Raw genomic sequence first — 25266 nt, forward strand, 5'->3', positions numbered from 1 at the left:
GGGGTCTCTCTGGGGAAGACATCTTCATGGTGCGTTTCCTGCCTTAAAAAGCATTTTTCCTTGGGGAATTCCCTCTGGCTGTGAAAAGCAGCAGGCGTTGGTTTTCCCTTGGTTGTGTCCATTGCTTTGAGGACCCTCGAGAGATGATGGAGAAGGGTGGCCTGGATGGGTGTTGGCAAAGGGGGAGGGAGAAGTTTTTGTGGTTGTTGGTCTTGGAAGACGAGGGGAAAAAAAAGAAGAGTCGGAAGAAGGAAAAAAAAAAGGGCAAACGGATGTGGGGATGGGGAAAATTAATGAAACCACCTTTATTCTGAATTCCCCCCAATATGACCCCCAGGAGGGGCATCTCCAGGTTTCTGTAGTGTAGTGGTTATCACGTTCGCCTAACACGCGAAAGGTCCCTGGTTCGAAACCAGGCAGAAACATCATTTTTAGGTTTTTTTTCCCCCCTTCTCTACCCTTTTCCACCCCTCTCTGCAACTTATACAGGACACCCGTGTGCTCTTTGAGATTTAATTTACTGGTTATTTTGGGGTGGTTTTGAACCTGAGACCACCTACATATGGAGGGGATGGGACGACTGTTTCATCCCAGCGCTTCTTTTATGTCCATGATTTTTGGCTTTTGCTTTCTACATGGATAGGGAGGAATAATTTGCATTTACACCCTGCTGCTTCATCAGATCCCATCTCTTTTCCGTCACCCATTTAGACAGAGATAAAGACGACTGTGCTGTCTCATCCTGAGCTCACACAGAGCGATGCTGCCGTACCCGTGGGGACCAGCAGATCTTCTTCCTAAAGTGGAAAGACCAACTACCCAACTGAGGGCACTAATGAGCATTAACGGCCCTGAACAGCCCCACCTGGGACCCCCCACCCTCTGCCCATGGTCCAGGGCTCTATTTAAGCTCAGTCCTGGAGTTTTTCACCCTTTTGCAAGCTGCTTTGGAGGAGCATCTGTGTATGGCCATGGAGCCTGATGATTCATCCCATGGGCTGCGTTCCCAGCTTGCCTTCAGCCCTGCCTCCCACCCTCACTCAGGTACCATGGGACAGACCCTGAATATAGAACCCAAGGTGGGATTTATCCAGCACTGGGGGTTATATGCTAAGAGGGTTGAGTTTTTCTGCTGCATGGTGATGAATAATTTGGTGCTGTCCCTGCATGACACTGGCTTCGTTCCTGGGATGCTGCTATTTCTTTCACTTAAGTGTTACTTAAATATTTCTCAATTCTTCCTCTTGCATCTTCACTCTCCCATCCTTGCCCAGGTTGAGTTTCTTCCCATGCTTGTCTCATGGCTCAGCTCCATTCCTGGATGTTGTACCCAAAGAGGCGATTCTGCTGTGCTCAAAACCAAGCAATGCCTTTGTTCCCTTCCCCCCCCCAACACATTTTGCATTCATTCATCCCACGAATGAGCTGAAAAAATAAGACTGCCTGGAGGGGGAGACTTTGCAGTCATGCATTCCTGCTTCTGGATGGAATTATTTGTTCTTGGGACGTGACCTAGAATAACAGCCAAAATCTCAGGCTCCACATTCAATTAACTCTCTGGAGCACAACCCACTGTCATTAAATCTGGGCTTTCCCCTCCTTGCTCCATCTCTGCTGACCTACATCGCCATGTAGCTTTTGTTAAAGCTCTTTGCTGTTCATATTTCCATTCTTCCAGAAACTCAGATATAAAGAGCCTGGCAAGGGAAACTGCAGCACTTTTTCTGCTGAACTGTTTTCATCCTCCGCCAGTCTTATTTCTATTCCGCTTGCAGATATGTGCCAATATAACGTTACCTGTAGTGTGGCATGTTAGGAGTTGAAGGGAATCTCTTCTGAAAACGGAGGCTTCCCTGTAAAATTAGGAGATCTGTGCACAGTAGTTGGAGAAAGAGGCCTGTGTAATGACTGAAGTGTGTTCAAACATGGGAAAGATGCCTAAAAGTCAGGAAAAATCAGTAAATGGTTTGAAATTCTCATGAATCCCAGGGATCAGACTGATCCCCTTGCAGCAACATCATCCACAGCTCTGCATATTTTTTATAGAGCTACTGAGATGCCAGTAATCTGCTCTTTTTCACCCTTATATCACACCCAAGAAATGGAGGAACTTGTGGCTTCTGGGGTGTTTTCCACCCAGTTGAATCCACTGAGATGAATCCAGCAGCTGGAAAGTCGGGAAGACCTTCCAGTTCTGATGGGAGCAGAGAGAAACCCCATGTGTTTGGGGACAGCGTGTCCCCAGGAGGAGGGGGGGAAAAAGCCATTTGGTGGCTGCAAAACCTTTCTGGAGTAACTTCAGGACTCCCAGGTGTTGGAGAAGCCACCGAGAAGGGCAGACCGCTGGATGGCAGCAGAAGATAAATCGCAGGACCTGTTGGCTTGGGAGGATTTTACCGTTTAGCTGCTAAAGGAAGGAGGAGGAAAACACGCAGAGACCCTCCTGCACACCAAGCGCAACCCAAATCTTTTGTGCCCCCCGTACCTGGCGTTATATCCGGGGGGAAAAGCCCTCCCGCGGCTCCCTGGTGGTCTAGTGGTTAGGATTCGGCGCTCTCACCGCTGCGGCCCGGGTTCGATTCCCGGTCAGGGAAAGATGGTTTTTTACTGTTTTGGTTTTTTTTCTTTAAATTTAGCTCAATGCGGAGCATCCCGACTCCCTCCCCCGCAGCCCGGTGGCCCAGCCCTCCCCGGTCGTGGGTGCAGAGTCTGGCTGGATGCAGACCAAAGGGGACTTGGCGCTCCCCCGGGAGAAACAAAACCGACCTGCCGGTCTGGAGCTTTTCTGGCTGAATCCTCTCTCCGGAGACGAATCCCCCCCAAAGTCCCCCCCTGCCCTTGCACCACCTGCATCTGGGCTGATGGTCAGAAGGTGCCCCATCCCTTCTTCTCCTCCAGCCCGGCTAGCTCAGTCGGTAGAGCATGAGACTCTTAATCTCAGGGTCGTGGGTTCGAGCCCCACGTTGGGCGCTGCTTTTTTTTCCCCGCCTTCCTCGCAAAAATTTTAGGGCAGTTTCACGCAGGACAGTTGTCACGGGAAAGAGAGGGGAAGGAGCTGCGTCTCCCAAGAAATCCAGTGTCATATGGGAGTCAGGGTGGCCTTCCCTTTCTCTGAGAGGAGGAAAGATGCCTTTTTAGCTGCTGCCTTTCTCACCTTTCCCATCATTCGTCTCTGTTTTAAATTCTCCTTCAACCTCGAGTATTGCAGAGTGACTCCCACTTGCTCTCGTCTCAAGCCCTAACATTACGTTATTTATTATTGCTTTATGCAGTCTTTGAGCCGTGTAAACCTCTCCAGGTTGGAACTAGGTAATAAATAGGAGCAAATCCAACCCCCAGTGAACAGCAGGGTGTTACCTGCTGTACCAAAGTGCCTGATAAATCCCAAGAAATCCCCATTCTTCAGTTTACAGCACAATGATTCTAAATACAGAAAAAAAAAAATTAATACCCTATTTTCTTATGTTTAATACCACAGATTGAGAGCATCCCTTTTGGTTTAGACCAAAGCCTTTTGCTCAACAGCAGAGGATGCACCACATGTAAGAGTAGGGCAAACAGTTGGGGTTTCCTCCAGAAATAGCACCAATAACAGGGGTAGAAGGATGTGCCTCATCCCATTTGGGGGTCCTGACAAAAAGCAAGCCCTCCCTCCTCCCTTCTCCACCCCCCTCCCTGTTCAGCATCATATTTAATCACACTGATTTATCCCACTGGGTGCAATTTTTCATGGAGCAGAGGAGAGACTCAAAAAACAAGGACTGGGAAACATTCACCTCCTCCCGGAGCCCATTTCTCCTAAGCTTGCAAGTAGGACTTTGCATAAGAGAAAAGAGTTTCAGCACTTCCCATTCTTTTCCCCTCCTTGCCTGTATTTTTCTCGGTTCGATTTTCTCATCCAACCTTTCCCTCAGCTGAGCTGCTCCATGTGTGGGACCTGGAATAGCCAAAACATGCTCTTCCCATACCCCTTCAAGCCAAAGGCTCCTGCAGACCAGGGTCGTTGGCTTCCTTTAAAACATAGATGGATGGCAAAGCTGCAATCCATTACTCCGTATGGAGCAAACCAGCTTGTGCCGTGGCCTTGATGGGACACAGGGAGCTGAAAGCCAGTTGACAACCCCCATGGGTGGACGCTTGCTTAATGCTACAAGAAGTGCTCCAAGAACCAACACAACTCATCGACCACACGTGCTTGAGAAAATATGGCTCGTAACAGAGCGTGGAGGCTGGTGTCCACAGTCAGATCGCTTTTCTGGAGGGTTTAAGCTGCATGGTTATGGCCTTAAGGAATGACATGTTTAATTAGGACATGATTCCAAGAAACCTACCTACCTGCTTCGAGTTAGTTCCAAGTCCTTTGGCTTCACCCGTACCAACCCAACACAATGTTTGTGCAGCTGGTTTTGTGCTGGCAGCACAAATACAGATGGTACCCACGCTTTCTCAAGCGTGGAGCCAAGCTCAACTCCTCCAGGCAGCCAGAAACAAAGAGCAAGTTCCCAGAGGGTTGGGTCCTTGCATGGGACCAAACATGTCCTGGTACAAACTCTGGAGAGAAGCGCGGTGTAGTGCTTTCCCGGTCTGAGGCTCAACTTGTTAATCAGGGTGATTAAACACGATGCTGAACAGGGAGGGGGGCAGAGAAGGGAGGAGGGAGCATTGATTTTTAGCAGGACCCCCAAATGGGGTGAGGCACACCCTTCTACCCCTGTTCTTGGTGCTATTTGTGGAGGAAACCCCAAATTAGCTGGTCTCAAAAGGGGACTTGTGAAGGTGTCGCCTCCACAAGCAGAGAAGGGCTACGGGCTTACTCATAGGTCCATAAAATCTGCCTGTTTGGGTCTTTCCTGCAGAGTTAACCCCGGGTTGACTTCAAAGTTGGGAGCTGGGGGGGTTTCTCTGCACAAAGGATGGTTAAAGGACCTGAGAGCCTGTAGACTCACCCGTGTAATGAATGACTCCATGCCCTGGAAGATCTGCCGGGGCTCGGTGCGGAGCCGTGTTTGCCCAGGTGCACGCAGAAGCATTGTTCCCACCAAACAATATCCCTCGCGGACTCCGAGGTCGTTCAGGTCCTGGGTCAGCCCAAGCGCAGGAGAGGAATAAAGGCAGCGGGGACGCGTGGCCGGTGGATGCTGGGACCTCGGAGGGGAAAGCAGAGTCTGGTAAGGGACCCTCTCTTGGGGTTTTGCTTTGGGACTTTTCTGGTGTCTTCCCTCCGCGTTTCGTGTCCGCTGACACCATCCCAACGCACCCTCTTAAGTCTCCCAGGGAAGAGCTTCCACTGATTTGAATACCCCTATTTTTATCCTCATAAAACTGGGCGTTTTTCTAAATCAGCATCAAATTTATACTTTCGATGAGGGAAAAATAGTGGAAATAGAGGATTTTGGCAGCCCGGCTAGCTCAGTCGGTAGAGCATGAGACTCTTAATCTCAGGGTCGTGGGTTCGAGCCCCACGTTGGGCGTTCAAGGTTTGTTTTTTTTTTTTTCCTCTTTATTTGCCCAAACCTGCCTGCTTCTGGGTACAGACAATTGCCGGTGCTACGTCTAAGCAAGAGGTGGAAGCATCTTAGGAAATAAAGAAATGTGGGGTTTTTTTTTCTCATAGATCATTTTATTCACTCGGGAGAGTTCTGCCATGAAAGCATGGCTGTTAAAATTAATGGAGCAGAAAGGTGGAATTGCCCGTATTCCAGCTTTTTAAGGTGCTGGAGGATTGTCTAACAATGTTCTTCAAGTTTCTCTACTTGTTTTGCCCCAAAAGGGACATCACAAGCATCTGTACTGTGAGGTTTTTGCCCGATTGCTTTTTCCCCTGCTAGAAGGCTGATGACTGAGGAAACTCGTTACAGGGATTAATAAACCACCTGAGCCGTTCTCATTCATAGGTAACCCTGTGCTGGGCTGAGGTGCGGCTGGGAGGTCAGGATCTGTCCCCTTTCCCAAGATGAAGCTGCTCTTCGTGGGGCTGGCCCTTGTCCTGTGCATCGGAGTCGGTAAGTGGAGGGTCACAGTTAAATAAATTTGGGCTTTAATGGGATTTATTTATTAAAATCCCACTTTATTAGTGGGATTTAATAAAGGGCAGGGGAATATCTGGTGGTGGTTGGATGTGTCTTGCCAAGCTCGTGGTGTCTGCAGTGTTGTTGCTGCCATCTGAGCTGGGTGTCCTCTGCTCTGGGTCTACAGTCGGTGGAGGGAAATCTCTGCAACTGTTTTCATCGTTACTTGAAAGAAAACGACTTTTTCCCGGGGAAGCTATTGGATCCAAAGAGAAGCTCCTCTAGGCCAGGAGCTTCAGCTGTAGGTTGCTGGATCCTGGGTTAGATGTGCACCTGCTCTGCCCCAGGGAGCTGTTGTGATGGTCTTGCTGTGGATGAACCCCACCCCAGAGCCCACATCCACATTTGTTCTCCGTGGGTCTCTAATTTGGTTTGTTCACCCAAGGTCTGTCTGCAAAGCTCTGCCAAGAAGTGTCCATGGGCATCATCTGCCTCTCCCCTACAGATGAGGGCTCTCATTACCAGGTCTCTTAGTGAAGGTGACGCTTGGTCCCTTCCTTGGTGGGCTCTACGTCTTCTCTGGGGTTACCCCCATCTTGTCGTAGGGGTGTTTGAAGCCAAATCCCCCATGGCTCTGCAGAAGTTCATTGCCTCTTCGTGGCTCTGCAGAGCCCCAAGTCCATTGCCTCTTCTGTTGCTGCAGTTGAGGCTCTTCAATGCAAAGTCTGCAAGTACAAGATCCCCTTCGTCGGATGTTTCCGGGGAGCGAATGAAACGACTTGTGAGCGGAGAGAGAAATGTGCCGTCATTAAAACCTCCCTGGGTAGGTAGTGGGGGGGGGGCAAACCCATGTGTTTCCTTCGGTTCGGCGGGGGTTGTCCTTGTCGTTGGAAAACCAAACCGATTTGCGGAATGAATGAGGATGCAATGGGGGAAAGGGCTAACGCAAGGGGCCAAATTCCTTCTCTTGGTGGAGGTTGCCCTATGTATGGCTAAAAAAAAGTCCCTTTCAGACGAAGGAGAGACTCTATCTCCCAAAGAAGCCAGGTGAGTTTTGCCTGTGTGTGCACGTGCCTCATTTAGCTATTAATTAAAGCAAGCAAGGTGTGACTTCATTTGGGTGTGCTACTTAAGGGGCTGGTTTCTCACCTGGTAACTTCAAAGTCCACCGCTGATTTTTATTAGCTTAGCGCTGCTTTCTCCTAACCATGATCCCCCTCTGCCCACCACCCCTGCAGGGAAGGTGACCCTCTATTACCAGCAAGGTTGCACCTCCGCGATGAACTGCGGCCGAGAACGGGCATCGGATGCAGAATCCCGCCTGACATCCCGGTATTCCTGCTGCGAGACGGACCTCTGCAACGAAGAGTGGGATGAGGACCCCACAGACTAGCTTGCCACGGGGGCAGGATCCGGGCTACGCGGTCCAGCCATTTCAATGCGATGAGGTCTCAATCTTGAACGACTGTCACCCTAAATGAGGATGGTTGTCTGCAGGGCTCCCCTATGCACCCGATTTCGTTTCAGCTCTAGCAATAAACCCGCAGGCTTATAACTGGCAGCTGAATTTGGCTCGTGTGCCTGTTTTCCTTCTCCAGCCAGACGCTCCTATTAACAGCTCTTCAGACTCAGCATTCCCGGTGGTCTGGGAGCAGCCTGTGGTCCTGAACATAATCCTGCTCCTAAAACCCCAAGGGCAAGCCAAGGTGCTTTCCCCTGGTTGCATCCTACGGTGCAGGGCTGGGAACTTTGCACCAAGGGTTGCGAAGAAGCCAAGTGAAATAAAGGACATGTCCATCTAATCGATATTAGGTATTTATTTCACCTGTGCTACCCCAAAACTCCCTTACTAGTCAACAGAAGTTGAGTTATCCCTCTAGCGTAGACAATAAATGGTCCTTCAGGAGGTACCAGACTTCTGCTGTTGACTTCAGATGAAACTTGAAGGAACAGCTCGATCAGTTCAGGACATGTCTGGTTGCTGCCTGCAGCCCAAAGGCCCTGAAGAGGAGAAGGCAATGCATTATAGACAGTTTTAAAATAAATGGGCTTTTTTTAGCATCACCCATATCTCTGAGGGCAAAGCGTCTACGGCGGGAGGGAGAAACCATGAGCATAAAATGTGGGAATCGTGTAGAGGTGGAGATTCTGCTGTTGTCACTGTCTGGTCTAGCAAAATGGGTATTTTGGACTTTTTCTGTCTTATTGCAGCACAAGGGAGAGGAAAAAAAAGGAAAAGAGGGTTTTATTTTGTCTGATGCGTTTGTAGCTGGGGAGCTCAGTGCGCCAAGAAGTTATTTAGCTAAATGACAGATCATATTTTTTTAATGAGGATAAAAAAAAAAATCCCGTCCGCTGCACCGGGCAGCAGAGGGGAGGGATGCTCCTTTTGATTATCACCCCCTGAGGAGTTTTGGCAGATAAACTGACGGCAGCAGAGATTTCTATGTGGCTTGGGGTTGTAGGGACTTCTTCCTTGTGTGGATATAGGTGTGGAGCCAGGTTCAACTTCCAACAGGTTTCTGGCATGGGAAGTTTGGAGAAGACTTCTTCCAGCCTTGAGACTGAGCCCAAATCTCTGTCCATCCAGCCCTGTAGCTGGCTCCAGTTTTGGGGTGAGCAGGGGGAACTCCAGTGCAGGACAGCGATTGCTCGCACGTGTCCTACCTGGAAGAGTCTGAACACCCAACATAGGACAAAACGTCAAAGAACCCCAGGATGGTTTGGTACCAAAAGCCAGTCCTGCAAGAAACCACGTTACTGGGGTTGAATTTTTTTTTCTTCTCTCTCCTCCATGTTGTTTTGGATGTCCCACCATCTCCTTACCTAAACAAGCCACCCATGGTAGGTGGGAGATATCCTGCAGGAGATGTTTCTGCCCTTTTTTGCATGACGCTGCCCCAAATATGAGCTGGGAGATGAATCATTCATGGATGGCTTCGGAGGAGGGATGAAAAACTTCACTCCTTCCTGCTCTTCTGGAGGGAAAGACGGGTCATTGGAGAGGGTTAAAGGGCTGCAGAGACCCCGGGGAGAAGGTCTGGGCTGGGAGACAGGTGGAGGGAGGTGCTGGAAATGTGATCCTGGCTCTGGGCAGGGAAAAGGGCTTTGGCACAGAGAAGGAGAGCAGAGCCAGAGCGGCTGGGGAGGAGGAGGAGGGAAGGAGATCGGTGGGTGCCCAGGATAGATGCAATGGGGGAGGGGAAGGAATGGTAAGTGAGACGGGGTGGGGGGTGACAGAGGGGACAAATGGGGCAACCGAGGGCTGGGAAGGAGCAGGAGCTTGAACGGCACCGAAATGTCAGAGGCATCCAGGGCTCGGGCTGGTTTCCTTCGTCAGAGCGTGGTGGAGCGACTGCCGGGGGCCACTTCCCGCTGGGAGCCCTCGGCCACCAGGCACCCCCCCCACCTGCCCCCCGCTAACACCCTCCCCATGCAAAAGGTCGGGCGATTCGGGAGGATGCCCCTTTCCTACGCCTCTGCTCCGAGGTACGCGGGGGCATGGGGAGGGCGGTGGGTTGCGCTTGTCCGTCTGTCCAGAGGTCGTCTGTCCTTTTTCTTTTTTATTTTCCCTATACCCACCTTGTTCTCCTGCTTTTCCCACTGGGCTGCCCCTTGTTTCTGTCGAGGCGTTTCACTCGCTTTTTTTTTTTTTTTTCCCTTTGCTATTTATGCGCCTCTGGATAACGTGTGGATTTCTCTCCGGCTCATAGGCCATCACCTCTTCCTTTCTGCAGAGGCGCGATGAAAAATATATGCACAACATAGGAAAAATATATAGTTTGTGTTTATTTACAGATCAAGAGAAATGGAAAGTGGAAGAGAAAGCAATTTCCCTTCCACGGGGAGTGGGGTGTGTGTATAAATATATGTCGATGTATATGGGCAGGGGTGGGTAGATAAATATTGCACAGCGGTGGAAATGGTGGTCTGCAGAAAAATTCCTTTTCCGTAGGGAACTGCGTACATATAAATGGATATATATTGCATATATAGGGATATATGTGTCTACATATACATGCACCTATATATGAGTCTGTGTGTGAATATATACATATAAATATATATATATATATTCTGCTATTTGCCTGAGTCATTTGTTCCGTGTTTTTTCCGATCACAAACTAATGTGGGTCGTAGCGAGCACTGGTATTGAGATTTTATTTTCCTGGGAGAAGATGATGGATTCCTTTCCAAGCCCAGAATTGTATTTAAACTGACCTGAAAAAGCTCATTTCTAGACCCAAATGAGCAAGTCTGGATTAGCAGTAAATGCACGCCTGAAGACTGATGCCCCTGTTTAGCAGATGCTAGAAAACGCAAGTGCCAGAAAAGCTTTAAAGTTACAAGGGAGGTTCAAGTGGAGGATGGATACCCCTCCTCAGTGTTCTTCACCCACTGCAGAGGTGTCAGGATGAACACAACCCCTAGGACAACTCAGAAACCCTTCGCAAACCCCTGGCATCAGGACACCAAGATTAGTTTTGCTGATGTAACTCCTCCCGTACAACCTCTGGGGTTGGGGTTCGTCTCCTCTTAGCTCCAGATGTCTCCAAGGGAAAAGATCTCGATGTGGAGATGTCAGATCAGCTGGGCTGACTTTGAAACCAACGTTTATGGATGGGATCACTTGATCTGTTTTCAAGTCCTCATTAGGAGAAGATGAATCACTCTCCAGAGTGATTTCTCTGCTGATGGTCATGCCACCCCCCCTCCCAGTAACTAGATGACTGTCACTCGCTTTTATCTCCGCTCTCCATAACAAGAGCTTTGGTGAGCTGCTTAGGTGGAGACAACCATCTTATAGACAAACCCCAGCCAAGGAAGCTCCTCGTATATTAATTATCTTTCCCATTTAATGCAAAGCTGCACAAAATGTTCTTGGAAGACAAAAAGTGTTTCTGAGGTGCAGGACCCCAGTCCAGAGGTTAATCTTTAATGATTTGGGGAACAGCTCCCCCCCCCGCCCCAGACCTTGATATGGACTTTGCATCCATGTGTATTCCCTTTCTCCTGTTGCTTTTTATGGCCCCTGTTGAGCCCTGGAGCTCAACCAAGTCATCTGAGTCCCCAGCTGAAGCTTGCAGGGCAAAATGGGTCTTTGACGAGAGCTTAGATGGTTACCTGGATCAGAGCCTGGAGCAGCTCTTAAACACAAGCCTGGGGACTCAGATCTTGAATTTAGCACCAGGTCAGCCAAAAAGCAACGAGACCCAGATCTGGTGGCCGTATCCCAAACGATTTCCCTTTTCCCACCTCCCTCCTGCAAAAAAAAAAAAAAAAAAAAAAAAAAAAAAGAGAGGGAGCCCAGGATTTGTGGGGGAGCAAAGGGCAAGGACCCTCCTGCTTTCTTTTTCTTCTACCTACGTGTTGTCCCCTAATGTTGAGGTCTTCGTTACCAGTTTAAAGAAACCAGACACTGCAGAAGTGACCTCGGGCAGCGGGTTCGTTCCTGGAAGAGCAACGCCCACTTGGGGCTGGATGCCAAGTATTCATGTTCCGCGTTCAGCCCCGGTGAAATCAGTCCTTGCCCACAGGAGAGAGGCCATGGCGGCGGTGTTTCTGCCCGGCAATCTCCAGGATGAAGCCACTTGCTCCGTCTGCCTGGAGTTCTTCAAAGACCCCGTGTCCATCGAGTGCGGGCACAACTTCTGCCGGGCGTGCATCATCAAGAGTTGGAAGGACCTAGAGATGGACTTCCCTTGCCCGCAGTGCCGAGAGGTCTTCCAACAGAAGAGCTTCAGACCCAACCGGCAGCTGGCGAACATGTCCGAGATCATCAGCCAGTTCACCCTCCGTGGGGCCAAGGGTGCCGAGGAGGACGGGCTCTGCGCGAAGCACAGGGAAGCCCTGAAACTCTACTGCAAGGACGACCGGAGAACCATCTGCGTGGTGTGCGACAGGTCCCGGGAGCACCGGCCGCACGCCGTGGTACCCGTCGATGAGGCATCCGAGGAATACAAGGTACCTGTCTGTCTGTCCGTCCGCCCTGAGGAAGCCCCCCCCGCCCCCCCCAGGTCCTTCTGCCTCCCGGTTGTACGCGTCGCGCCGCGTCTGTGCTCGCTCGAGTCCCCGCGCGGTCGCCTGGCTTTCCCACGCTCAGCCTCGTGCTCAACCGCCCTGCAAAGAGCCGGTTGCTGCTTTCTAGCTTTCCAAAGACCTGGAAAACCCATCTTCTCTCCAGATATGCAAAAACCCTCTCCTGCGTTCACATCACCTCTGCAGCTGGGGAGAGCGTGGGATGGAACACGGGGTAGCCAAGAGTTTCTCCCCTCCAAGTTCCTGCAAAAGCCCCGGGTTTGGGCCACGCGAGCGTCGCGCTGCAAACGCTACCTGCGGGCACCTACCTTATCGGTAGGGTAACAGCTGACGGAGCAAACGCCCGCATCTATTTTAGGTCTGGGCGAGCATCCAAAGATGAATATTAATTGATTAAAGCCAAGTTTTGCTTGTGCCAAGAGCAAAGGCGGGGGAGGTGGTAGCAGCAGCCGATGAAAACGGTGCACGTCCCCTCCCCTGGCATCCTCCGTCCTCTTTCTTTGCGTTCGCTGCATGCATGTGAGCTTGTGGCGGTCCTTGGGGGTTGCAAACGTGGGTGTCGGGGTGAGCGTGGGCAGAGCTGAGCCAGCGTGTTCACCCGGTGGGAGTGCCCCGGAATTTTTCTTGTAATTCTGCTTGGTTTTGCACGGCTGCAAGAACAAAGCGTGCACAGGCAGAATAATGCAGCAAAAGAAATCAAACGCAGCAGAAGAAATCAAACGCAGCAGAAGAAAGAAAAGCCAGTAATATCTTTTTTCTTTGTTCCTAGGAGAAAATCCAGGGACGCTTGGATTTCCTGAAAAAGGAGAGGCAAGAGCTACTGGAGTTTAAAGTGAACGATGATAAGAAAACCCAGGAGCTCTTGGTGCGTGCCCGCAATGCAGCGCTCTGGGGTGGTGGGGACAAGGGTCCAGGTCGGGACACATGGAGGAGAATGCAGATAACGGCTGTTTGTGGAGGCCCATGGCCTTTGCTCTCCCATCCCCACCTCTTTTCAATGCCTTAGTCCAGACACGCCACACACGCAACATCTCCTCACCCCTCCCCGGTTGAAGGCACCAGTCTCACAAGCAAGCCAGCAAGCAGGAGCAATGACACTGGCAGGTGCTCCAAATTCACCAGGTGGCCCCTCTCCACCCCAAAATCATTGCACCAGCTTAAACCCCTTTTTGCTGCATTTCATTCCCAGAAAACCATCGAGAACGAGCGGCAGAAGCTGCTCTTGGAGTTCGAGAGGTTGCGGCAGTTCCTGCATGACCAGGAGCACATCCTCCTGGGGCAGCTGGAGAAGATGGAGAAGAACATCGCCAAGAGGCAGAACGAGAACATCACCGACCTCTCCAAGGAGATCACGCTCCTCAATAAGCTCATCACGGAGCTGGAGGAGAAAATCCAGCAGCCCATGCTTGAGTTCCTCAAGGTGAGACGTTTGCTATGAAATGAGCCTTCAGGTCTGAGTCATGACCCTTCTTCATCCTTTTTTAATGCGTTTCTGGATCCTGCAGAGCTGTTTTGAGGATAAATGTCCTTTTTTCCCCCCCGACCTTTAATGAGCAGATGGTGCACGGTCTGAGTGCCCTGAGCTCTGCCACGCCAGCAATAACACACAGCAACAATCTCTGGCTCAGGAACATCCCAAAACAGAGATGTGCTCTTCATTTTTAATAGCCTCTGATAAATTTTTCTTCCATGAATTTGTCTGGACCTTTCTAGCACCCATAAATTCCTGTTTCAAGGCGTTCAAAGCTGAATTAGACCTTGCCTGAAGAGCCACCGCAGCGGTACTGGCTAGATCCTTAAACCAAGCAACTCCTTTTGCAAATCCAGGTCTTGATGGGTTTGCAACGCTGCAGGTTTGTGGCATGCCAAGTCACAGATGCCCACTCCTCCAGCCTAAAGGCGTTGGTGAGGGCTCGGGATGGCGTGGAGTACAGAGGCACGTGGAGCAGGGCTCAGCAGGACACGGCTCCTTGCCAGTTTTCGCAGCGAAGTCCTGGCTGCAGAAGGTTGGCCGGGACCTGAAAGCAGAGCTGGGTTTTCAAGTCAAAATGAACTATTAACCAAGCTGGAAAGTATGAGGGAGAGAGCAGATGGAGTCCAGGTATTGATTGCATCGCAAAGAAAGAAGCTGGAGCCAATCCAGCCCTCTCTGTTACCCAAAATCGCCGTCGCAGATGAAGCTCGCCCCAGCTGCCCATCCCAAAATCCAGCAGTCCAGCCCCCCACTGAACGGCAAAAGGCGCACGGGTGACCTTCTTTTAATTGGCGATGTTTTGATTAAACTGAGTAGACTGAGCTTCTGGTGCACGCAGCTCTGCAGAGTTAAATTCCCTCCCAGGCACTGTAAATATTTGCAGATGGTCTCAGGACTTGGCTATGGGTGAAAACTCATTTCACGTGGTCTTTGCCCAGCCCTCACCAACGCACGCACAAATGACCCTGTAATAATAGGAGATATTTTTTTAAAAGGCCACCCTGGAAATCTTTAGCCAGCTCCAGAGTCCTTTTCCATTCCCTGGGAGATGGGTATGGCTTTGTTTTGCTTTTGAATCCCATCCAACGTACTCGCCATGGTTTATGCCCTCCTTTATATTATTTTAAAAGTATCGGAAAGGACAAATAGAGGCATGGACTGGACCAAGCATGGGTTTCATCTCAGTGAATTTTCGTCATGAAGCAACTAGTTATTGAGGGTATTTTAACCTGTAATTTACCTCCATAATTCACCCTTCCTGAGGGCAAACCATTTCCACTGTCGGAATATCCATCCCGGGGTGGGATGAATCACCCCTTGGTGGCACCCTAAACTCTTCTTGGTGACCATGGAAGTCCAGATATCATGGAGACGTAGAGGTGCAAGTTTAATGCCAGCTTTCTAGGTGGCCAAGTTACGGCAGATGATGTCCCTTTGGCTCTTAGGCAGGTGGATACTTGCAGGTGTCCTTCTGTATCTCAAGACTTCATATGGGACAGGTTGACAGGACCTTCTCAGAAGTGGGAGACCAGCAGAAAGACCCTAAGAGCTTCTCAAAGGCTGCCAGATGCCTACACCTGGGTTCACAACAACAATTCCTACTGGAATAGGAAACAGAGGGGGTTTTGTAGTCACCACCCTAGAAGATAATCCCAACTCACCTGGACAAGGCCCTGGGCAAGCTGGCATGGGTCGGATGAGAGACTCCCAAAGACACCTTCCAACCTAAACCACACCATGACTCTATGGGCATAATGGTTCCCCCCAGAAGCAGCTGGGTCTTTAGTTGCTGCAGACGCTTGGGTGGGATTTGGTGGAACTGTGGCCTTCCAAAGCTGAAAGCAAACATTTGAGGCATGGATCCATGCCTGCTTGTTGCAGCCGTAAGGGATGGACGTCCTGGTTGGGTTAGACGAAGGGGAATTGCTCTCATGCTGTCTGAGAAGGGAAGAGGTAGCACACGTTGCACAGGGATTTCACTCGGTCTCTCTTTTTCCTTTCTAGGATGTAATGAGCACCATAAGCAGGTACGGAGCGCTGCTTCTCCCCTTCTTTCACGCTTTTTTCCCCCACCAGCACTGTTTAAAGGTCAGTGTTTGCAATCCAGATGCCCAGGGAGGCACCGGGGTAGACGGAGATTGCCTCCTACTCGGTGCAAGCCCTGGGTGTCTTCCAGTTTCTTGGAAAACTTAGAGTTATCACAAAGTCTTTTCCTACCAGGCAGTTTCTTCAAAGGTCAAGTGAGACCAGAAACCCCAAGTCATCTTCTTTGCCTGACATGCAATTCACCCAGGGCAGTGGATTAAGCACCACTTAAGCACCAAAAATGAAATTTAAGCTGCAGCAGGAGCAGCTGAGGGGGGGTAACCCAGCAGAGACACCCTCTCCAGCAACCAGCCGAGGGGGTTTTGCCATGTAAATCCTGGTGTCCTCAGCCCAGGCAGGTTGAAATCCATGTGCGATCCTCGCAGCGTAACGCTGAGCACTCGGACAGACTGCCGGTGGGGTGGGATGGGAGCGTTGCACGCTGCCAACCGCAAATGAAAAAGAAAGAGGGGGAATAGCAATGATTTTCTTATTGTTTTGACTTTTTTCTCTGCAGAAGTGACGACGTGAAGTGCCAGAAGCCTGTGCCGGTGTGCACAGATATGAAAATGCACATCTGCAATTTCTCCCTTAAGACCGTCGTCCTTGAGAAAGTCTTAAAAAAATTCAGAGGTACGTGAAAACGAAACCGGGGAGGGGGGGTTTAAAATAGGCCTGGCCTTTAGCAGGCGTCGGGGAAAAGGGATGAGGAGTGCTGGGGATGCTGCGGATGTCTCGAGGTCCCTTAGCACATGCCTGGCCAGCGGTACCGAAATAGGAGAATAAATTCTGTTGGAAAGGACTTCTGGAGATGCGCACGAACAGGAGGAGACTCACCCTGCCAGGCTGCCAGTGAAGGAGGTGCAGGATTTCTTTTAAAGAGGGAAAAAGCTGATCCTGGCACATCGATTTTAGTGCAATAAAGCCTGCAATTTTCACATCTCGAATAATTTGAGGCCGGGATAGCCAAGCTTTGCATTTAAAAACCAACCCCTTGCAGCAATGCAGCAAAGCCACGAGATGGTGCTGAGGGATTTGGAAAGGAAGCAAGCACCAGAAAGCAGATCTGGAAGAGAAAATCCCTAAATGCAAACTATATCCTGGAGCAATAATAGGCTTAAAGTATTATACTAAAAGTTTGAAACTCATAATACAACGAGGAGAACCAAATATGGCAGGGCACGATAAATAAGGTTTAAATAAACCTGCATTCTCTTGATGTCGAGAAGCTTTTTTTTTTTAAAAAAAAAGCTTTTTTTGATAAAAATTAAAAACTGTTTAGCAGGGATTTCTCCTCTTGCTTGTCCCCATTGCACAAGCTGGTGGGAGCTGGCATTGCTCCATCCTCAGCTCTTGCTGCCTGTCGAGTCCCACGTCGGCCGGCAACGTGGTGTGGGTGTAAACGTCCCCGTAAAGGAGATTTTGTGGTTCCCTCTGGCTCTCTCGGTGTTGCCATTTACTCGGCTGTCTCTTCTTTTCAGAAAACCTGCGAGATGAACTGGGAAGAGGTGAAAAAGGTAAAAGGAAAATACTTAAGACGTAGCGCCCTGGAGCAAAGACTTTAAATTGTGGTTGTGATTTGCAAAGCTGGTTTTGCAAAGCCAAAGAGAGGGGGAGAAAAAGAAAAAAGGCACTCTAGATTTCTTTTTTTTTTTTTAATTTCTTCTCTCTTGATGATTTCCAGATCCAGCCTGCTCAGTTCGAGAGTCAAAAGACGATTTTTCTAGCTGACGCCGGGGATCTGACAGCTAAACTAGGTCCTTTCTGCCTGTTTACACTTAACAAAACTACAGTGCGGAACAGAAAGAACAGATATTTGAACCCAAAATGCATTCATACCCTTTAAAGCCACAACCTGCTTTAAGTCTGCCAGATTTGCTCTGTGATTGGGCTCCCATTTCCACCAGGGTTTGGGAGGGAGGGTGTGAGCGCTCCGTAATCTGCTCCAGTGCAAACTGAGATGACTTAAATTCTGCGGAAAGCTGTTGAAGTCGTGGCTGTGGGCAGGCGGTTGCTTTCAAATCGCGCTGTGATGGAGAAGACTTGCTCGCCAACTCTCTGGGGTTGGCGAAGGAGCGAGTTCACCTGAGAGGTCATGAATTTGCAACCGACAAAACCAGCTGGGTTGGCCCAGATTGACTCTTTCAATGCTGGACGAGCTTCTGCTTTGCTTCACCAGCGGCGGTGAGGACAGGGGAATGCCAATGAGCCCCGAAAGCACAACGATGGGCCCCGCAGTGGTTCTGTCACCAGCCTGATCCCTCTGACTTTGCACTGTGGTGGGTGCGGGGCATGGGGAGATGCTGTTAAAATCTACCCCAATCCTCCAGCTCCCTTGGGGTGAAGGTTGCATACCCATGCCCAGAGCAGCCAGAGTTACCCCCTCTTTTCGAAGAGAAGGCTTATTCTTGCTTTTAAGGTGGTGGTCTTCAGCATGGGGTTTGCAAACCCCTTGGGGAAGGCAGAGGAGGACAAGCCATGGGTTGGATCCTTTCCAAAGACCATCCAGCTTAGAGGGGCCAGACTCTGCTCACAAACATCCCCAGATATCTCTGGAAAATGCCGAGGGCTCGGGCAAAGCAAAAGAAGAAAGGCTGATGACCACCATTTAAAAGCAAAATGGCAAAACGACCCTCACTGCATGTCCGCGGTGGTGTGTGTGCATGTGTAGAGGTATAACTCGGCTGGTGCATTACACCAGCAAACCCTCTGAAAGCAGATTGGGCCACAGCTTATGCTGCAGAGAGCTGGGGGATCAAGGGGTGAAGAAGGGACCAGCCAAAACCTCATAGCAGTTGTTGAATCTCACTCCTCTGACAGCCTTAGTTCATCTTTTCCAAGAGCTTTTGTGGTTGCTATCACTTTTCCGACCCCTGTGAAACACCATGAAGCTTTCAGTCCCATCATGGGTCTTTTTGGACTTCATTTGCAATTTTCAGGTCCAAATCTATGGACTTCGAAAGAGCATAAAGACCTTTAGCTAAATAAACTCTGGGGCGGCATCTGACACGTTTCAGCTCCTAGATTCCCCCGTCTTAGATTCCCCCAAAGGGTCTCATTCATTCGTGGCAACTTTGCTGACTACAACCACAATTTGAGGTCACTAACGTGCTCGCTGTTTCCTTTGAGCCTGATTTTGGAAGGGGAGAAGATGTTAGTATCAAACTTCATCTACATGCATGTTTCTTCTGGGTTGTCCAGATGTGATCTGCTGTGTAAAGATGCCCTTAGGTCATGGCTTTCCATGAGGACTTGTCATCATGGGATAGTTTGGGGACAGATACTGAGCAATTTATGATCTGAGGGGCGTGCATACCCCATCTTGTGTGTTGTACGTTAGATGAGCCAGAAACAAAAACAAGAAATGAAAATTATCAATTTATTTGGGGAAAAAAGTCTCGATCTAAGGTCCATTTTTACTGTATGTAATTGCTAATCATTTGCATGTGGTTTTATTGTGTTCTTTGCTCCTAACGTCCTTATGCTGTTGTTACCCCATTTCTTAGCAGCAGCAGCATGAGTTTTGCCCTCCCGTGAAGGGAGTTGGGGTGTCAGTGTGGGAGGGCAGATGAGTCCCCCCTGGTCGGTGTTTGAGGGGTGCTGCCTGGCGGCATTGCTGAAGGATCATGAACTGATCAAAGAGCCAAAGACTACAACGCAGTTGTAGATCTCCCTCTAGGACATCTCGAACCAGATCTTGGTCCTCATTTACCATGATTTGCTTTGCCTTGTTTTTCTTCACCCTCAGCTGGTGGGGATGTGATAAAGCTGAGGTGGATTCTCATCGCATATCTTTAACTGGGACCTTCCTCACCCACCTCCAAATTTCTCACACATGTGGCTTGAGCTGGTGTACTCGTAGAGAGAAGTAACATAAAGTCTAAAATTACTCCTCTTAAAATTAGCCCCAAGCCTCCAGGCTTCCTGCAGAGTCAATGGTGAGAGGAGGCATCTCAAGCACCTCAAAGCCAAGCCAACGTCTGAACTTGGCTTTCCTTCACCACAGACCGTCCAGGCAGCTGAAGAGGCTGGGATGTGGTTATTGAGGTTGGGATGTGGTTATTGAGGTTGGGATGTGGTTATTGAGGTTGGGATGTGGTTATGGAGGCTGGGATGTGGTTATGGAGGCTGGGGTGTGGTTCAGCAACTGATAAAACTATCCCCAGCTTGGGCTTTTAGTTGTTAAATTTCTTATTGATTTACTGTCACTGCTGTCATCAACAGAGGACCTGACCCTGGACCCCGATTCGGCAAACCACCTCCTCATCCTCTCTGCAGACCTCAAGAGCGTGAGGATGGGCTGTAGGAAACAGGAACTGCCCGACAACCCCAAGAGATTCGACACGAACTCTCGGGTGCTGGCTACCACGGGCTTCAAGTCGGGAAGACATTACTGGGAAGTGGAGGTGGGGGCCTCGGACGGTTGGGCCTTTGGGGTGGCCAAGGAGTCCATCAGGAGGAAAGGTCTGACGCAGTTTTCCCCCGAAGAAGGGATCTGGGCGGTTCAGCAAAATGGAGGTCGCTACTGGGCGGTCACCTCTCCCCAACGCACCCCGCTGTGCCTCAGCCAGAAACTCAATAAGGTCAGGGTGTACCTGGATTACGAAGGGGAAGAAGTCTCCTTCTACAACGCTGACAACATGCAGCACATCTTCACCTTCAACGTGGCCTTCCAGGAGAAGGTGTTCCCTCTCTTTTCGGTCTGTTCCACTGTTACCTACATCAAACTGTGCCCCTGAGACTTCTCACGGGCTTTGCTGAGGACCTATCTCCATGGTCTTCGCTGGATGGCACCTGGACAGCAGCGATGAGCACAAGAGACTCTCAAGTCAACCATGGTTTGTTGGCACATTGGCAGGCAGAGAGCTGATAGGTGGGTAACCAGGTAGTCAGGGAAAAAATATCTCAAGGAGGGCCTTCAGCTTGAACCAGAGAACAGCTACTGAAATCATCAGCAATCCCCAGAAGGTTGTGGTCACCACCTTAAACCCGTCTCTGAACCAACTCACCTCTTCAGCGAGAAGGAAACCACTGGTGGTTGGTTTGTGGCTCCAAGTCTCATCACGGACGGGTATTTTTCTTTTCTTGTGTGGGTCTAAGAATCAGTATTAGAACTGGTGGGAAGTTTTGGAGTGGACCCTCTATCCCTTTAGAAGCGTCAGTGACTTAAAAATGAAATGTTTAGTGCATAAATGTCCTGTGGGAAAGGTGGAGAGAGTAACACCGAGCAGGACACTTTGGACATCCATCCAAAGCCGGAATAGGCAAAGCTCCTTTCTATTTGATGAAGTGAAACCAAATTAGAAAATTTTGCTCCTCCTGAAGTGAATTTAATGGGGATTTTCCATTGGTTTATTATGCTGTTGCTCCCAACAAACTGCAGTCGCCACCTCTGTGCCAAAAGTGGAAATCCTGCCCAGGTGCCTTCACTCCTACGAGATTCAGGAGGAGGTAATTAGGCTTATTAACTGCTCCTGGGGAGTGATTGGATTTCCGTGAGTCAGGATGCTCAGTGAGGATGCTCACACCCTCGTGCTGGGCTGTGTGAGTGGTTATAAGGGTCTCAGCTGGAATTTCTGGCTTTTTCCCTTTTGCTCCTGCTGGGAAGAAAGGTCCTCAGGGTGAAGGGTGGGTGCCTGGTTACTTATTCCAGCTGGTGCTCCTAAAATCTGGGGTAATAACTGTACTCCAAAGGCTATTTTTGTGATGTTGAGATGGTGGGCTGAGCTGTCCCAGGTGGTCTAAACCACATGGCCACCAAGATCTGACCTGTCTTGGAGTCAAAGTAGGGTTGAAGAGATGATGTGGGCTTTTGGTTGCCCTCTCCATCAGCTCTGTGCTTCAGTTCTCTGTCCATGGCTCCTCTGGGCAGGAGGGAGGTATTGCTGCTACTCTGGGAAAGGCTGAAAGGTGCTTTTTGTTTGTTTGTTTGTGAAGCAACAAACGATGTTGCTCAGGTGTGTTTGGCCTATTGGATGTGAGCAAGGCCCATGTTTCGGAATTTTGGTGCTCCCGTGTAACTCCTCCTGAGGTCCTCTCTATGTAGAAGATGTCTTCAAAATACTCCCCCAAGGTTGTGCTGCTTTGCCCGTAGTCACGTAGACTTCGGGTGCTGAATCTTAGATTTCCTGAGACTCTCTTTACTGCTCAGTTCTCAGCAAAATCGCCCCTTTACCTTTGTCTTCTGTTTTCCTTTTCTGGAAATCCTCACTCTCTGCCAAGGCAGCAAATGTTTAACACGCGGCTTGCTTTGTTCACTGTTGCTTTTGCCAAAACAAAGCAGCCTTTAAAAAATAAGAAGTGTATTATTGTCTGAAGTGATGAAAAATATGGTTTCTGGTTTTGGGTGTTGTTGGTTGGCCTTTTAACCTTTTCTAGAAAACCTGTTAAACCTCTTCAGGAAATAGGGGGGAGGGGGAAAGCTTTTTTTAATGAAGAACAACATTTCCTGGCCAGTTCTCAGATGAGAAAAAGACATTGCTGTGCACAGCTGATCTTCATACGTGCTCAAACCTACTGGCAAAACCCTGGTCAACTCCAATGCCAAGAAATTGTGGGTTGAACACATTTCCTACGTCTTAAGGTTTTTTAAACCCCTTCTCTGCAGTAAATCCATGTCACGGCAGCAGAATAAAATGAAAACGCTGTACTCCTAGGGCACGCAGATGGGTGGTTGCCCTAAACGCCTTCAATCGCTTCCACCAGCTTCTGCCCTTGGTTGTGAAGATGCGCGGTCTATCAAAGGCCGCCTTAGAAAGAGGCCTGGCTTGTGCAAAAGGTGACATCAAAACCCAAACGGACCAGAAACGGCGTGAATCCATCAGAAAACATCTGTACCTTGCTGACGCGGTGGAGAGGTGTGTTTTTTTCCCCGGGTTTACAGGTGTAGCTTCCCATGCATCCTTGAAGGTTTTCTCTGTGCGCAGCTGAGCCTTTCGCTCTGTCCCACATAACGGAAATTTGGCTGCTGGAGATGAAGCACAACCCATCTCCTGTGAGATGTTTTAACGCAGGATCGGGTGAATTTAAGGTGCCATTAGTCGTAAAAAGAGCTGGGGGTGACTGGGTTTAGGCATGAACATCTCCGTTTTCAGCTGGTGGGTTGTTTCCTACCCTGAGAGTCTACTTTTTTTTTTTTTTTAAATAAGTTTGGCTTTAAATCCACATTATTTAAAGCTGCAACAACTCTTATAAAGGTCAAGCTGTGAACAGGTGAGCAAAACACCTGAATTTTCTAAGCTCCATCCATTGCTGAAGCTATGCCACTGTAGAAATTGTATAAATAAATAAAAATCCCAAGAATAAGAAAGGCATCAGCAGGAGACGCGGTATTTCTTATGTTGTGGCTTGGTTTGTACGTGAAAAATGCTGTTTCTGCAATCCCCGGGAAGCAAAAAACATCACCCGAGCGGATTTGAAACCTCCCAGATTGTTCCTAGCCCACATGCTGGAAATAAAATGTGAAGGTGCTACCTGCGCTTACCTTCTCCTGTTTATTATTCCCAACTGCTAACAGGCTGGAGAACACCAGGATTGTGGTTTGTAGGATTGTCCTGCTCAGAATTTAAGTCTAAAGAAAGAATTTAAGTGAAAGCAGATATATATATTGGGAGGAAGGCATATATATATATATATTGGGGCGGGTTTTTTTTTCCCCACATCTGTTTATGTTAAGCACAAGCCCAACATTTGCATATTCCTCAAATCAGGGCTGCAATAAAAAGCTGAAGACAAAGACTGAGCCAACATTCGCCTTTAAACAACCTTAGAGGGGAGAAACGGACATCACGGTTATTCCGGCAGCAACGCGGAGCTTTCCTCGCCGCCTGTACTTTGGCCAAACCTCCTGCAAAAAAAAAAAAAAAAAAAAAAAAAGATGCCGGAGGTGCTAAGGGCTGAACCCCGACTCTCGGAGTGGTTCAGCGTAGGGGCTGAACCCCAACTTTTGGTGTTATAGGGGTGTACGATGCACCGGAGGCTTCTGGCCGTGCCACGCTCCTTGCTGCTGCTGTTTGTCGTTGTGTTTAGCGCAGCTGGCCCAGGCTGGTGCCTCGGACGGGTTTTGGGGGGTGACGAAGATTTGGGGCGATGCAGCCAGTTTTGGGGTTCCCCCCTGGACACCTCTGCGAAGGGGTTTTTTTGCCGTGCCGGCTCCATAGCTCAGGGGTTAGAGCACTGGTCTTGTAAACCAGGGGTCGCGAGTTCAAATCTCGCTGGGGCCTCAGCCCTTTCCTTTGCTTTTTTTCTCCCAAAAAGCACCATCGTTGTTCTCCACGCAGGGACCGGGGAGGGACCGGGACCGGGACCGGGACCGGGGCGGATCCGCTCCGAGCACCGACACCCGCACGGGGAAGCGGATCCCCAGCGCGGCTCGTTGGTCTAGGGGTATGATTCTCGCTTTGGGTGCGAGAGGTCCCGGGTTCAAATCCCGGACGAGCCCAAACCTTATTTTTCCCCCTTCTCCTCTATTTTCCCTGGTTGGTGGTGGGTTTTTTTTGTTTGTTTCTTTCTTTCTAAATAATAATTTTTAAAATAACCATTTGAACTATTTTAATTAATTATTTTTCCCTTCCTTCCGCAGCTTTTTGAAGTCCCATTCCAGCCGCAGCGCTCTCAGCAGCTCACTGGGAAAACTCACGGCGGGGGAGAAAAAAACCTCAGGTTTCAGGATCTTTTTGCTCAGGCGTCTGAGTTTCCCTGTTGCTTGTAAATCAACCCTTCCCTGCTAATATCTTTCGTTACCCTCCCAAACCACACAAAGAAGAGGCGATTGCTGCACACAGCCTCCCCGGGCCTCCGCTTTTACATAAATCTCACGGTTTGTGCAGAGTGACGTAAATTCAGCATTTCCCATTGCACAAGAGCTGTGGATACACAGAAACGCTCCAGATCTTTCTCTTGTGGGCTGTCACCTCTCCTGTGCTGATCTTGGCTCGGTCCCCATGGAAAAAAAAAAAAAATTATTAATAGCAACAGTGAATAAGCAACTCCGGCTGTGTGTAACTCTAGAAATAAAAATTGTTCAGGAGCTGGGGTGAATCAAGGTCGGGACAAGAGCTGTGTAGCGAGAGAAATGAGAGAGAAGTATTTTTTATTTTCCCCAAGAGAAACACACAAAAATCTGGCTGATTTGCCAAAGAAGGATGAGCGAGGATCCTAGAATCATTTAGGTTGGAAAAGACTTTTAAGATCAACGAGTCCAACCCTTAACCCAGCACTGCCAAGCCCACCATGTCCCTAAGCGCCACATCCACACGTCTTCTAAACACCTCCAGGGATGGGGACTCCACCACTTCCCTGGGCAGCCTGTTCCAAGGCTTGACAACCCTTTGGGTGAAGAAGTTTTTCCCAATATCCAATCTAAACCTCATCTGGCACAACTTGAGGCCATTTCTTCTCATCTTATTCTAGTTCCCTCAGCCGCTCCCCATCAGACTTGTGCTCCAGGCCCTTCACCAGCTTCGTTGCCCTTCTCTGGACACGCTCCAGCACCTCCATGTCCTTCTTGTGGTGAGGGGCCCAGAACTGAACACAGGATTCGAGGTGCGGCCTCACCAGTGCCCAGTGCAGGGGCACGACCACCTCCCTGCTCCTGCTGGCCACACAACTTCTGATACAGGCCAGGGTGCCGTTGGCCTTCTTGGCCACCTGGGCACGCTG

The 25266-nt window shown here is 49.6% G+C and overlaps 2 protein-coding genes and 6 non-coding genes across 9 annotated transcripts in view; 7 read left to right on the plus strand and 1 right to left on the minus strand.

The window, feature by feature from the left end:
- Positions 1-25266, minus strand: part of LOC142074149 (uncharacterized) — a 158577-nt gene that overhangs the window by 98866 nt on the left and 34445 nt on the right. The gene's annotated exons all lie outside the window — the stretch shown is intronic.
- TRNAV-AAC (transfer RNA valine (anticodon AAC)) lies at positions 353-425 on the plus strand. Its single transcript has one exon. It is a non-coding gene; the product is annotated as a tRNA-Val (tRNA).
- Positions 2523-2594, plus strand: TRNAE-CUC (transfer RNA glutamic acid (anticodon CUC)). The gene has a single exon. It is a non-coding gene; the product is annotated as a tRNA-Glu (tRNA).
- Positions 2898-2970, plus strand: TRNAK-CUU (transfer RNA lysine (anticodon CUU)). Its single transcript has one exon. It is a non-coding gene; the product is annotated as a tRNA-Lys (tRNA).
- TRNAK-CUU (transfer RNA lysine (anticodon CUU)) lies at positions 5399-5471 on the plus strand. The gene has a single exon. It is a non-coding gene; the product is annotated as a tRNA-Lys (tRNA).
- LOC142074154 (E3 ubiquitin-protein ligase TRIM7-like) lies at positions 9088-23584 on the plus strand. Of its 2 annotated transcripts, XM_075134635.1 has the most exons (8): positions 9307-9497; positions 11546-11972; positions 12817-12912; positions 13237-13467; positions 15526-15548; positions 16124-16239; positions 17088-17123; positions 19831-23584. In XM_075134635.1, exons 1-8 carry the CDS (start codon positions 9307-9309, stop codon positions 20343-20345), a joined length of 1635 nt encoding a protein of 544 aa, XP_074990736.1. In that variant the 3' UTR covers positions 20346-23584. The 2 variants fall into 2 exon arrangements, with proteins under 2 accessions (XP_074990735.1, XP_074990736.1); XM_075134634.1 differs by having other exon boundaries at positions 9088-11972.
- TRNAT-UGU (transfer RNA threonine (anticodon UGU)) lies at positions 23756-23828 on the plus strand. The gene has a single exon. It is a non-coding gene; the product is annotated as a tRNA-Thr (tRNA).
- Positions 23975-24046, plus strand: TRNAP-UGG (transfer RNA proline (anticodon UGG)). Its single transcript has one exon. It is a non-coding gene; the product is annotated as a tRNA-Pro (tRNA).

The sequence above is a fragment of the Calonectris borealis genome, chromosome 33, assembly GCF_964195595.1.
Source record: "Calonectris borealis chromosome 33, bCalBor7.hap1.2, whole genome shotgun sequence".
Taxonomy (NCBI): Eukaryota; Metazoa; Chordata; class Aves; order Procellariiformes; family Procellariidae; genus Calonectris; species Calonectris borealis.

What these genes read in the sequence shown, in the direction of transcription:
- LOC142074154 (XM_075134634.1), top strand. Translation starts at nt 10,947, where the DNA reads ATGATTTGGGGAACAGCTCCCCCCCCCGCCCCAGACCTTGATATGGAC. An exon ending in AGGCATCCGAGGAATACAAG is followed by an intron (nt 11,973 to 12,816) that starts GTACCTGTCTGT and finishes CTTTGTTCCTAG; the next exon opens with GAGAAAATCCAGGGACGCTT. An exon ending in ACTGGGAAGAGGTGAAAAAG is followed by an intron (nt 17,124 to 19,830) that starts GTAAAAGGAAAA and finishes TGTCATCAACAG; the next exon opens with AGGACCTGACCCTGGACCCC.